Source organism: Hemicordylus capensis, chromosome 9, assembly GCF_027244095.1.
Source record: "Hemicordylus capensis ecotype Gifberg chromosome 9, rHemCap1.1.pri, whole genome shotgun sequence".
NCBI lineage: Eukaryota > Metazoa > Chordata > Lepidosauria > Squamata > Cordylidae > Hemicordylus > Hemicordylus capensis.
Window position 1 is genome coordinate 27917963 of NC_069665.1, and position 13079 is coordinate 27931041.

Genomic DNA, 13079 nt, shown 5'->3' on the forward strand with positions numbered 1-13079 from the left:
TAATGCTTTTCCATTTTTATTTTAAATAAAGCTTCAAGTTTTCTCTTTTTAAAGGCACAACTATTAAGGTTTAACACAAGTCTTTGTAAACATGATAAAGCCCTTATCAGCCAATTCCTTCCTTCTCAGTTTTTGAACTGCTGGATGTCGCTCATGAAATCATAAGCCAGTTATTGGCAAGCTGCAGCCACTTCCATTCTACACATGTTGTCCAGAGAGCACTTGTGAGGAGTCAGAACACACACACGGATGTTTCCAGCCTCCATCTGAACAGAGCAGTAAGTCAGCGGCTGCATTTTGTGGACAGCCTGATCAAAGGGCTGGAGACAGAACAGTGGATGCGGGCACGTAAAACAAACATCTTATTGGAGAAGTACTAGCGGGAGGCTGCTTTGTTTGTGCATTTGGACAAAAAGTCTTTCCTTACTTGTCCCTTTTATCTAGTAACTCTGGTATTGATCTGCTCCTGCCTTTAATGTGTCAGAGCGCTCAGGTGTTCAACACTTCTTTTGAAGATGTGGATTAAACAAGGCTATTGATTCAGTGAGCAAGGCAAGGGACAACACACAGTTCACAGGAGTCACCACTGTCCTGCCACTCCACTAACCCAGCCTTTTCACTTCGCCTGAAATAGCAACCACCGCCAAGAACGTCCTCTCCACCTCTCTGGTAAAGCATGCCCAGGAAACAAGAACTGCTTGACTAATTCATACCAAATCCTGCTGCGATTAAGGGCAATGATTAAGGGAGGTTTATCAGCCACACCCCTTCTTTTCAAGCAGAAGTACCGAGAAACTTCCGTTTCATTCAAACGTATTTGCTCCTTAAGGCTGCCTTAAAGTTTGCTATTCTGCTGGAACTGAGACACCAAGGAGAGGACCTGTTCAGAGGCCTTGATCTGCTTGGATCCCAGGTATGCAGCACTGTTGCTGGTAGTATCCTCCAAGAAATAGCGATAATTGACCATCATGCCACAGGAGGCAGTGATGCCACGGGGGCTCGTGTCTGCCATCCAGTTCAGACGCCACAACACGGAGCCATTCTGAAGGTGGAAGTTGGCCACTGGGTTAAGGGCATAGCCGCGGTGCTTCTCTCCATAGAGATACCAGGCACACAGCCTCATCAGCGGCGGCTGTAGCGCATGGACCAGTCTTTCCGACCTCACCCACTCACTGTTTGTTAGAAGACGCTTTAGGGTTTCGACAGCAGGATCCCCTGTGATCTCAGAGATCTCTTTGTATTCGGGATCTGTGAAGGGGCTGCTTCTGCCAGAGTCCTTTGACTGCGAGGACAGGAGACCGACAAGCCATTTGGTGAATCCCGGAATAGGAGAGAGAGTAGAGAAAGCTTTGATCTGTGGAAACTCCATCTGCAATTTTAAATTAAAAAGAAAAAAGCCAAATATTTGATTATGGGCTCAGTTGGATAAGGACTCCAATTGCAATAACAGATGTCAAGTTTTTCCAGAAATTCATCAGAACCATTTTTAAAGTAAGGATGGACAAATAGGTTTGAGGCGAAAATACCTTTATTAGGGAGCAGTATAACACCTTAAGTCAACCACATGCTGTTCTATGAATTTTATATCACTATATAATTTTGTTTCAGAACCTATTTGAAGAACATGCCTACATAGGTAAGGAAACATTTAAGCTTAAGGTCCCTCACTTCTCATTTCTGCCTAATGAAATAAATATCTTCTGCCCAACAGATCAAGCTTTCGGGATCCAAAGACTGAGGCAGTAAATTAAACTCCCAACAGGGTAGTTTTAATACTGTAAAGCCTTGATCAGCTATTCCCTCACAGATATTAGATGCAACTCCGAGGATCTGGGGACATCAAATTCTTCTCAGCCCTTTGAAAAATTCGAGGTAAGCGATACAAATTTGTTCAGTGAGAAAAATATTTCTCCTCCTGGAAGTTCAAATTTGGGTACTGAGCAAGACACTGTTTGAAGATGCACTCTTGGAAGAGGACACCTGACCGCTTTTGCAACAACCCAGATCCAAATTAAGGGGGCTGAATACCATTTTTTTTTTTTAAAAAGCACAAGCTGACCAGTTAAGCTGGAGTCAAGAAAGGCTAAATGGAATGGGACGGCAGTGAATCTGCTGCAAACAGAATAGCAGAACTCCCTCTAAGCCAAGAGAACAAAGGCAAGTCAAAAGACTTCCCTTCTCCTTGTAGGTTAAGCAGATGGAAGGTCGTCTGTCTAGTCTCACCAGTCACCAAACTTCAGACGACATCCCAAGCACGCCCATCCGTTTGCCAGCACAGAAGAAAAGTCCACCAGTTAAGACTGCACACCAACGTTACTGGGTTTGATTCCTCCAAGGTTCTCTGCCTTGCATTCAGATGGGCTGCAGAAATTCAACATGTCTTAACTGTGCTACTCTTGTTTACCAAACAAAAAATGTAAACCTTGGTTTAATTTATTGAGGCAGAATCGGGGGGGGGGGGAGTAAGGAGGAGGAGAAGGGAAGATGGGGGAAATAGAATAAAAAAGCAATCATGTGCTGCTTTTATTTTAAGGAATGACAAGACAAATTGGCAGAACGACACAGTTTTTGTGGTATCTCATATCTGATGAATGGCTGAGTTTAGACGCTTATCTTATGTGGCCAGTTCTTGAAGAAAATAATAGATAGATGCAGTAAAGCATGGCCATTTATGCTGCTGCTAAATTGATGTGCTACTTTCCAGGGTTGCTGGTAGAGATCTGTTAATGTTTATTTCCTTGTCAGAAACCCACACACCATTAAGGAGCAGATGCTGGGTTTATTTTGCTGCTGCTTCTGCAGAAGGTTGCAGATTCCTTTCTATTATCGGTGACTCATCTAAAACAGTGGTGCATTGCATTAGTCAAGCCAGGGAGAAAGAAAGCTACAGCCCCATTTTTCACCCACAGAAACAAAGCTTATATTGGGAAGTTATCCCAAGTATTATGGAGGACATTTGTACTCATCAGGGGCCTCACCAGACAGGAAAACTTCCACTTAAACTAAGCTTTCTTGTTACTCCTACCCTGGTGCACTGCAAAGATTAACACCCATGATGTTATGGCACTCTTGAATACTGAAGTGTATGGCGACATATGATTCTGCAGGAGAGAGATCCATTGCAAAGTTATCTTCCGATACTTAAGAAAGGAAACAGATCATCAAGATCTGTGGCCTACCGTCCAAGTTTTGGTTGTGGGTGGTGCTGGGTTTTTTTTTTAATGACTGCATGCTTCCTATTGGGGGTACTGCTTGTGGTGCAACAGTATCACCTGCCAGTAAGCAACATTTCACAGCTACCTTTTTGAAGAGTGACAACAGAATGCCATTTCTGAGGCTACAGTGACAATTACCTGCATAAGTGCCACAAGGGTTAACTGAAGGCAAACTCAAGATGTCAGCAAAAGGCAGTGTTACTGGAGGATGGCCAAGTTCTAAAAATGCAGATTTGCCTTTCTCTGTTCAAGCAGATACCCACTGTGCTTAACTGGGGGGCACACAAGAGGCCCCAGAAACATCGTCCAAATGAAGTACTGAAACCGCATGGAAAGGAGCCGGAGTATGTATTTCCAGGTTCCTTCAAGCTCTGTTAAACGGCACTTGGCCAAGGCAAGAGTCTCTTTTCTTTTGAACTTTAAAAAACTCTTTCTCATACAATCTCTCTCTCTCTCTCTCTCTCTCTCACTCACACACACACGCGATCACAAATTGTTAAACTGCTCTGTTTTTACAGGCACACAGTTTATTTTCTACAGTCAGAGCTTGGTGTGGGTATCTCTGCATGTACACATAGATAAAAGCACCAGAAAGTCAATCATATGTAGGGATGAGCACCATAAATAGTGAGGGTAACTGAAGTAGGCCAAAGGTCCCCATTCCTCTGCAAGACACGTGCCCCTCTTGGTCCAGCTTGTACTTAGCTGCTCAGATTCCTGGAAGGCTAATTTGGGATCCCATATAACTTCTGTTTGAGTGTTCCAAACAACAGTTATGTACCATCTGCCTGCAGAAGAGGGTAGAAGGTTTCCTCTTCTGAATGGGTCAAGGAGGAAAGAGACATGGGTGAGGGAAACCTACACAGGTGTTATCTTTATTAAAATACCAGCTGCCTTGTACTGAGTTAGATCAACATGTGTACTGTTCCATTCTGTAAATGTTACCAAGATGTCTTCATGGTCTCAAGCCACTTCAGAGTTCTATCCCAGACCCAAAAACAGATTAAGAAAAGCTCACACATTGTTTAACACAATTCTGCTGCTGCTAGCATTCCTCATTGGGTCCCTAATGGCAATCTGCAATTGGAAGCAGGCCTGGTGAAAGTGGAGGCCAGAATTTGGCTGTCCATAGTCAACTACGGGCTGAGACTATCCATTCTCCCAATGGGCTTAGCCTCCCCTCAACACTGGTGGGTGGCTTCCCATCCACATGGAAGCGATCTCTATCTGCTAAACTATCCTCACTTGGACTCTCCCCTTCCCACCTACTTTCCTTGGGTTATAAGCAGGCCAGAACTTATATCAAACAGTGCATGATGGATGCAGAAAACCAAACTGACTTAGGTCCCTGAACTCTCTTCTCTTTGAAAGTCTAAGGTACATAACACCACCTGCTGGATATTTTACACAGAAAGAAGTATCTAACTACAGAAGGGTTTTACTCTGGCTCACTGAGACGCCCTTCCCTCAGTTGTCCTTGAAGGAAGATACAAGAAGATCACTTTCCAGGAACATCTGTGCCCCTACACCTCGGGACAGGTTTAAACTATTGAGCATATCCTCCTTCACTGCCTATTTTATACAGATGTACGCAATGTCACCATGATGCTCAGGACAATCGTACATCTTTGTATTACTTTCAGACTGTAATCCTTCTATAACATACAGGAAAACCTCGTTATCTGTGGATTCATTATCCACGGATTTGCATATCTGCAGTCAGGAAAAAGACACCTGACCTCGGCTGGAGGCGGGGGGCACGTCAACCTTGCATATCTATGGGTTGGGGCTAGCCGGAAATGACCACGGGGGTACTTTCCAGCTGCCATTTTGTTTCCTGGAGCCTCAAAATTGCTCATTTTAAAATATATATATATAATTTGGTGATTTGGGGCCTATTCGGGTACATTCGGGCAGAGCCAAACTCATGGGAAGCAGCAAAGCATGGCAAGGAGCACCTCCCCATGTCTGGGCACCCAGACCATCCGTCTCCTGAGGGAAACCCCCAATGTAGCGGTTAAACAATATAGCCCCAATGTATCCCCCTTAATGGTTTGGGCCCGGGATACCTGAGGGACCACCTGCTCCCAAGGGTTGCTGCCCGCTCAACAAGGTCATCTGAGGGGGCTCTGCTCCGGGTGCCGACAATGAGGGAGGCTTGGTTGTTGTGCAAGCGAGACAGGGCCTTCTCTGTTGCTGCCCCCAGACTCTGGAATGCTCTCCCGGTGGCTATTCGCTCCTTGGCCTCCTTCGCAGCTTTTAGAAAAAGTGTAAAATCGTGGCTTTTTGCCCAGGCATTTATTTGATTCTCTGCTGCTGCTCTTTATAGTCTGTATTGCCTTTATGCTTTTGTTTTTAAAATTTTAATCAGATTTCTTTAATATTATTATTATTATTCTTTTTCACTTAATATTTTAATTGTGTCTTTTTTACCATCTTGTGTTTAAATTTTTGCTGTAAACCACCTTGGGATTGCTTTAATGAAAGGCGGTATATAAATTTATCAATCAATCTATCACTGTATTACACATGTCCCGCAGGGCATTGTGGGATATCCCCAGGTCAGGAACTCGGTGCTGCGTGAATGCGGTCTGCACTTCCAGCAACAGGCAGGCACTCGTCTGGGAGGGAAGGAGAGTCAAACCAGCCTTCCCCACCCACCCGGTTGTGTGAATGGCCCCACAATGTTGCCAGGTTCTGTGAGGCAGCGTGCAGAATTCACCGGGCTCTGATCGCCAGCAAGAATACATTCTTCAATTATTCAGTCATAGTGCTTTTACTGTCTCAATTTATCTTTTAATATTTTATAGACATTGTTTTACAGATTCCAGCATTGCAGCAACATGCAACTTTTAACAGCATCCTATAGATTTTAGCCCTACTTTGACTACAGACCTCATGCTACTGTTTTAGCAATTTTACAGTTCTTTTTTGTTTTTAATACCACCTGTTACATGTTCCTTTTACTTTATGCTGGTCTAAGACCATAATAAAGACTGATTGATTGGACTACTGCTAGTGCTCCATGACTAACACAATTCTTCTCGTTCCTAAGATGGCCCAAAAGCAATTACTAAAGTTCTGCAAGGTCAACAGGCATTTCAGGTGCCCAAATAGTTAAAATGTGCACCACCATGGTTCAAAAACCTCTCTCTCTCCATTCAGATATATCCACGATGGCAATAATTTAACATGTTTTTTTCCTCGGGAAATTAAAAGTTACAGAAGCTTGAAATTAAGTGATTTGGAATTAATCAAATAGAGGAGTGAAAACAAAGCAAATAATGATATATCTTATTTTCCCCACATTGTTTATTCCCCAAAGGATATTTTGGATCCAGCCAAGAGAAATGTACTACAACACATTAATATCTATGGGAATGAATCCCAGTAAATGGAGCAGTACCAAGTAATTCATTTTGGTATTTAAATAAGTAGGCTGCACTTTTAATAAGGCAGCTTCTTAAGCATCTGCCTTAAACTAAAGGCAAGGCATACAGTGCTCAAAACACGCATTTATTCTTCTATCTCACAAAGGGCACAAAAAACTTGAGAGTGCACACACATGTGTACACCTTAGAGGGAACACTGCAGAACCCGCTAGCCTGTCTGTAGCTCCTTCTGCACCTCCTTTAGGGAGAGCTCAGAATGTGGCCATTTCATGAGCTGCCAAAGACCAGAGGAGACTGCCATAGCACCTCCCATATTCCTAATGTACTGGACCTTTTTGTGGATTTTAAACGTAAGCCACTCCAGGAACCAATCTTGACCCCACAAAAACTGGGAAGAGCAAACAAATAAATACCTTTTCAGCTACTTACAATCTTACCACATTGGCACTATCCCAAGGGGCCGTTTTCTAAACACGTTAAAGGGGGAGTCATCTTGTGGCTCTTCCATCTTAAAGTAGTTGTGTGAATTGGTCCACAACTCTGAACAGGCACGTCCCATCATCAAAAAGTTTAGGAGCTACTACATTAAAGCACCCTGTGTCTTTCTGAAGCTCCACTGAGAAAGTCATACAGCTCTATATAAAGGAGGATTTTTTCCCCCACTGAAGTACAGATGAATGGTAGGTCAACAGTCCTCCTCATTACTTGTTTAACAAACAGGCCATCTCCACTATGAACTGGGGTTCCTAAGCTCTGACCTGCTAGAAAGACTGCCCCAACAGCATGCCAGAATATTATTACCAACCGAGTTTCCTAGCAATGACCCTGTAGCCTCATAACGAACGTATCAATCCAGTTAGGGTTTCAGTCCAGATGGTAGATGTGGCTGGCTGGCTACAGTGAACGAAAGGCAGATAGACACACACACACCCCAAAATGCAAAACTACAATTTCAACAAGGATGTAAAATATAAATTGTGGCAGTAAATGACATTTTCTTTGCAACATAATCCAACTTCTGTTTAATAAAGCATAAAATTATGAAGCTCACTATAGCATGTAATATTTTAGGTACTATGAAGCAACGGAATGTAAAAGCCTTAGTTGTAAGCTATCAGACGATAGACAAAAAAAAGCTGTCCTTAAAAAGAAAAGATTCCAGACCATATGTCTAGAAATGCAAAAATTACCATGGACATTAATCAGATTATTTTATGCGCCGTTTTCCAACCAAAAACAGTTCTCGTATCAATTTACAAAACAAAAGATACAGGTCACCTGGATTTCCAGGAAGTGATACGGGAGCTCACCTTAGAGCCATGTGTGCAGTTTCTGTATGCCCCCACCACATCTGTGGTTATCCCCATAACCAAGAACTTCAGAGCAATGTTACAATGCCAAAATGCCAAGTTCCGAGTAGAAGATCACCAAAAGACTGAAGGAATAGATCCCGATACAATATCCCTGGCGTAGTTTTTCCACACCTACCTGAAGTTCCTTAACGACTCGTTTGATGAGATATGTCCCCAGCTCCACGCCCTGTAGGCCCTGCTGAGTCAAGCTGATTGAATAGAAAATTGCTGTGGTGATTTTGTTCAGATCCTCCACTACTGTAGGAGGAACCTCTTTCACTATGGCCTAGGAAAGAATTAAAAATGCTTAGCATCAGCAATCCTCTTCAGAAGTCAGTGGCTTCACAATGCAACAAATCCAACATGGTTCACAATCCTGTAGGTCAAATGACTATTTATTATGTTTTTATCTTGCTCTTCCCCTAAAGAGCATACGGAGTGTGTGTGGAGTGTATCCCTGCCCTGTTTGATTCTCGCAATGAGAAAGAGAGAGAGAGAGAGGACCTACCAACTGATATATATCCACCATGCTCAACTAGTTAATGTTCTACTACCCTCGCTCAATTCTGACATTGTGCTAAACCATGGCTTGTATGCATCACTTCTCTTTCCCTTGAGTCCAATGCTCCCATCTCTAGGTTGAGTGGCCTTCAGAGGTGTGGAAACCATGGTTTGACAAACTGAGCTATCATGCCAAATGGTGCATATCATAGCTTGCAAGCCCACATCCAGCCATGGTTTAGGAATCCAGGTTGCTAGCATACCATGAAGTTTGTCAATTTGGAGAGGGCACAACCTCATAAAGCTTTAATCACAGAACTATACCTGGATGCTGCTGGATATCTCATCGGTAAGTGCAACATGCAAAACGATCAGTGGCTCGGCAGGCATTGCACAATGGGCAAAGTAGTAACACCTTCTGTAAGGCCCAACTCGGCGCTTCATGTCCATCCAGTTTCTCACAGGATGTACGGCTTCACTGCTAAAAAGGTTGAACAATCACATTTTAATACTGAAGGCAGAAGTTTGCAAGACTTCTATTCTCTTTCAAACTAAGGTATTGAGGTCCCCCCGCCCCCAGGGGGAAAAAAGGTATCCATACAGCAATGTAATCTTGAATCGGCTCATGTGTCTACAGGGCATTCAAAGACTGTTTGAACTTCATAAATAAAGAAGAAGAAGAAGAAAAGACATCAGCAGTCCCTGGCACTTACTCACTAATCTTTTGAAGTATCTCACAAGGTGACTGCCACGTAACACGTTCCAAGCTTAGGAATCCAGTGGAAAACCATTCTGACAGCATGTTCTTCAGCACCCCATTCATTTCCTGGAAGTAGAGATTGGGGAAGCGTATCTTATTGATGCAGCCAAAGCAGGAGAAGCAGCATAATATGGTTAGGAACCTAGGAAACTGCCATATACTGAGTCAGACCATTGGTCTATCTAGCTCAGTATTGTCTTCACAGACTGGCAGCGGCTTCTCCAAGGTTGCAGGCAGGAATCTCTCTCAGCCCTATCTTGGAGAAGCCAGGGAGGGAACTTGAAACCTTCTGCTCTTCCCAGAGCGGCTTCATCCCCTGAGGGGAATTTCTTGCAGTGCTCACACATCAAGTCTCCCATTCATTTGCAACCAGGGCAGACCCTGCTTAGCTATGGGGACAAGTCATGCTTGCTACCACAAGACCAGCTCTCCTCTCTGTTCCTTGACAACAAAGATGAGGGGTTACCCTCGTTCCCTTTTTATCTTCAAAAGAAAGATAATTCTTCCCTCTCTTCCCCAAAGGAGAGAGGCATGCTTTACAAGTCAGTTTTTCACAACTGATTTTAGATTAACTGTATAGATATATCCATGCTAAAGTGTTCTATCAGTGAGCAGAATATAAGTTATCAAAATAAGATAATTAAACATGCTGCAACCTAACATAACCTTGTGCTAGGATGTTCTTAACCACAGATAGCAGCACTTGGGAGGCGGCAACAAGGGACAGAGTCTAGTCCCCACAGTCATGTTCCTCAGGAGTAGCTAGGGCAGTCCGGCAGCCCTCCCCAGCCAGCACATGATGATAAATGCTATTGTGCAGTTTAAAGGTAGTTTGTGGGGGATTAAGCAAAGCTATGCCTCCCACCCCACACACCCAAGGAATATTGCTTGGTGGGAAGCAAATGAAGAGATTCTGCAGGTTAAGTGATCCAAGCCCTCTTCTCACTCTTCCCCTCCAAGTACTCAATCAATGTGTAGAGAGGAACAGAATCCTGTTGGCTGGCTCCACCCCATCCCCTTTGAGGCTGGGCTAAATGTAAGCAACAAGTCTTATGTGGATTCCTAATTACACACAGTTATGGTCCATTTTTCCATCCTTGGCAAAGAGATTGGAACTAGTACCCACTAGGTGAGGGAGTGGGAGGACCACCACCACAATTGCTCCTCTCTCCATGCATTGAGTGAATGTGTGGAGGGCAGTGTGAAAAGAGGGCTACAGAAGTGAATGTACACTCAAATATTATATCACATCCCAACACAAGGGACCTTGCCCAATACTCTTGCAAGTGCTTCAGGCACAGTTTTTTCTGTTCTCTGTTGCACAGAATGTATCCTACAAAGTTCCTGAATACATAAATAAAGGCACCTACCAATAAGGAGCATAAGTTATCACCCCTCCCCAAATCAGCTAGAGAACCATTGCTCTGCAGAGACATCAGCTACCAAGGGTTTAGCGTCAGCTTCTCAGGAAGCACTGCAAGAGAGCTCTCTTGCCTGCCTTGGTACTTGAAATTTGCTGGAATTTATGGCTAGACTTTGAATGACCTTGGGAGCAGTTTCTACTACAGTCAGTTACTAGCTTTCCAAAGAATCCTCCAGAGTTTAATTCCCCGACACTGCAGCCTGTGAGTAGTAAGTGCTGGGAAAACTGACCAAAAATGGGAGGTGGAGGAAGAAAAATAATTGTAGGAGAAATTGCAAAATACTGGAGCTACTGATGCCCTGAGGCCAGTGATGAACATAGAACTATCAGCCCCCAGCCCCTTATAAGGAATTAATGGCCTAGTATGCCCCTTCCTTTTTGCATGGTTATACTTCTGCCATACAGATCAAATGCTTCACTTTGAAACTATATACAAAGGCTGTTTGTATTCTTGATTTTTCTTTTTATATTCAGCTGCCATGGAGCTCAGTTTGAGCAAATAAAATATACAAGGGCTTCTCTTATAGAAAGTGACTGTTCAGCCAGAAGGCCTTCGGCTGATGAGTTGGTTTGCCTATGCAGAACGCTCAGGACACTCTCACCCACTAGCAGATTTATTGGAAAATGAACGGCATATTTACATTTTCATGAACTGTGATCTCAGAACAATCTCAGCAAAGCATAAGAAGTCTGTCATAATGCTCTTACAAGAATAAAAATTGAAGTACTTAAAGGCATACATCAGAGAGAATTCTCTTGGCCAAGGTAATTACTTCCAGAAATCCAAAATGAAAGCTTTTATTTCATAAAGCAACATTTTTATCCTTTAATACACTATACTACCAGATTAATACATTGACTCCCAAGTATACACTGTAAATTCATTGCATACTATAGTAATCTACCCATGGTTTTAATTAAATTAGCTCTTTCTCTCCCCCCCACACAAAAAAAAACCTGAGAGAAGAAAAATCAGCAGTTATGTCCACACAACTGACATTTGTAACAGATATCCTGGCTCTAAAAAAAGAAAATCTAATTCACAGATTCACACCAGGTTTTGAAGTCTTAATTTGCTGCTCCAGTTCAGCACAACAATATGTGGCTCTATTTCTTATTAAAGGATATCTCCCTTCAACCACCTTTTATTTACTCCCCTTCCCAGTTTTCAAACCATTGAAATATGAAGGCTCAAGCTTGGAGCTTTCCTTTCTGTATGTTTTGAACCTCCCAGCCCCCACATAAATCTAATCCAAGAGCGTTTCCGTATTTCCTTTGCCTTATAGTGGCAGAGCCAGAGAGAAAGAAGTCCCCTCACTATTTTACAAAACAAAAATAGCATCAGAGGCATGTCCATAGAACCCAGCACCAGCCTTGGTCTTACAACTCCAAGATCATTAAGAAACTTCAGATTTGCAGTCTGTGGTGTTAGCACTGCTATCCTTAACCAATAATCTAGATTGGAAGGCAAGACAAGAACCCAGGGGGGGGGAAATCTAAAGCCTTACTTGCAAGGGATAAAGAACCCCATAAGCAGGGCTCAGGAAATCCACCCATCTACTGATCTGTGACTAGTGAAAAAGGATGCTTAACAAATGAAAAAAATCCTGACTAGTATGTACCAACATAGCACAACAAACAGAGTTTTTGTCTGACTGGTGAATAGAGCCAACCTTTCTTGACCACTGCCCATAAGAACCCTTGGAAAATATAATTGATACGTTTGGTCAACTCATTCATTGTAAGTTCACTGCTGCACACAAGGTTCAGGGGATTGGGGCATTAGAAGAAAAAACATACATCTCTGATCACCTTTTAAAAAGAGGTATCATCCTTACAACAAACCATAAACTCTTCTTCCAAAACCAGGCTTGCCCCACAACTCCAATGTGAATCAATGGGAAACCTCTGTCAGGGAGCGTTCAACCTAAGTACTGATCAGTTATAGTGGCAGAGAAAGAAAGATTTCACCTGTCTCCGCATCATATCCTTCTCAGGAACTTGGCAGTCCTCTGTCAAAGTCACACACTCCCCAAAGGGAGTGACAAGCCACAGGCTTGAGCAGAAAAAAAGAAAATTAAGATGACATAGTTCTACCAAGTCCTATTAGGAAAAATATAAAATATTAAGAATACAGGAACAGAAGACGTGGGTTGCTGGATCAGGTACAAGGCCTATCTAGTCAAGCACCCTGTTTCTTACAGAGGGCCACCAGATGCCTTGGGAAGCCACATAACCAGGAGATGAAGGCACGCTCCCTCTCCTGCTGTTACTCCTCTGTAACCAGTGTTCGGAGGCACCCTGCCTCTGAACACTGAAGTAGCTTATAGCCACCAGGACTAGCAACCATCGATAGTCCTGTCTTCAATGAATTTGTCTTAGACCTGCTGAAAGCCATCCAGGTTGGTGGCTCTCACCACATCCCATGGCACAGAA

General features: G+C 43.2%; 1 protein-coding gene across 1 annotated transcript in view; it reads right to left on the minus strand.

The window, feature by feature from the left end:
* MLYCD (malonyl-CoA decarboxylase) overlaps window positions 1–13079 on the minus strand; it is an 18867-nt gene continuing 5788 nt past the window's right edge. The window contains exons 2-5 of the mRNA XM_053270623.1: window positions 9174–9286; window positions 8785–8941; window positions 8096–8245; window positions 1–1369 (exon numbers count right to left, since the gene is read on the minus strand). Coding sequence (XP_053126598.1) covers window positions 836–1369; window positions 8096–8245; window positions 8785–8941; window positions 9174–9286 — 954 coding nt within the window. The 3' untranslated portion in view covers window positions 1–835. The remainder of the gene's footprint in view (window positions 1370–8095; window positions 8246–8784; window positions 8942–9173; window positions 9287–13079) is intronic.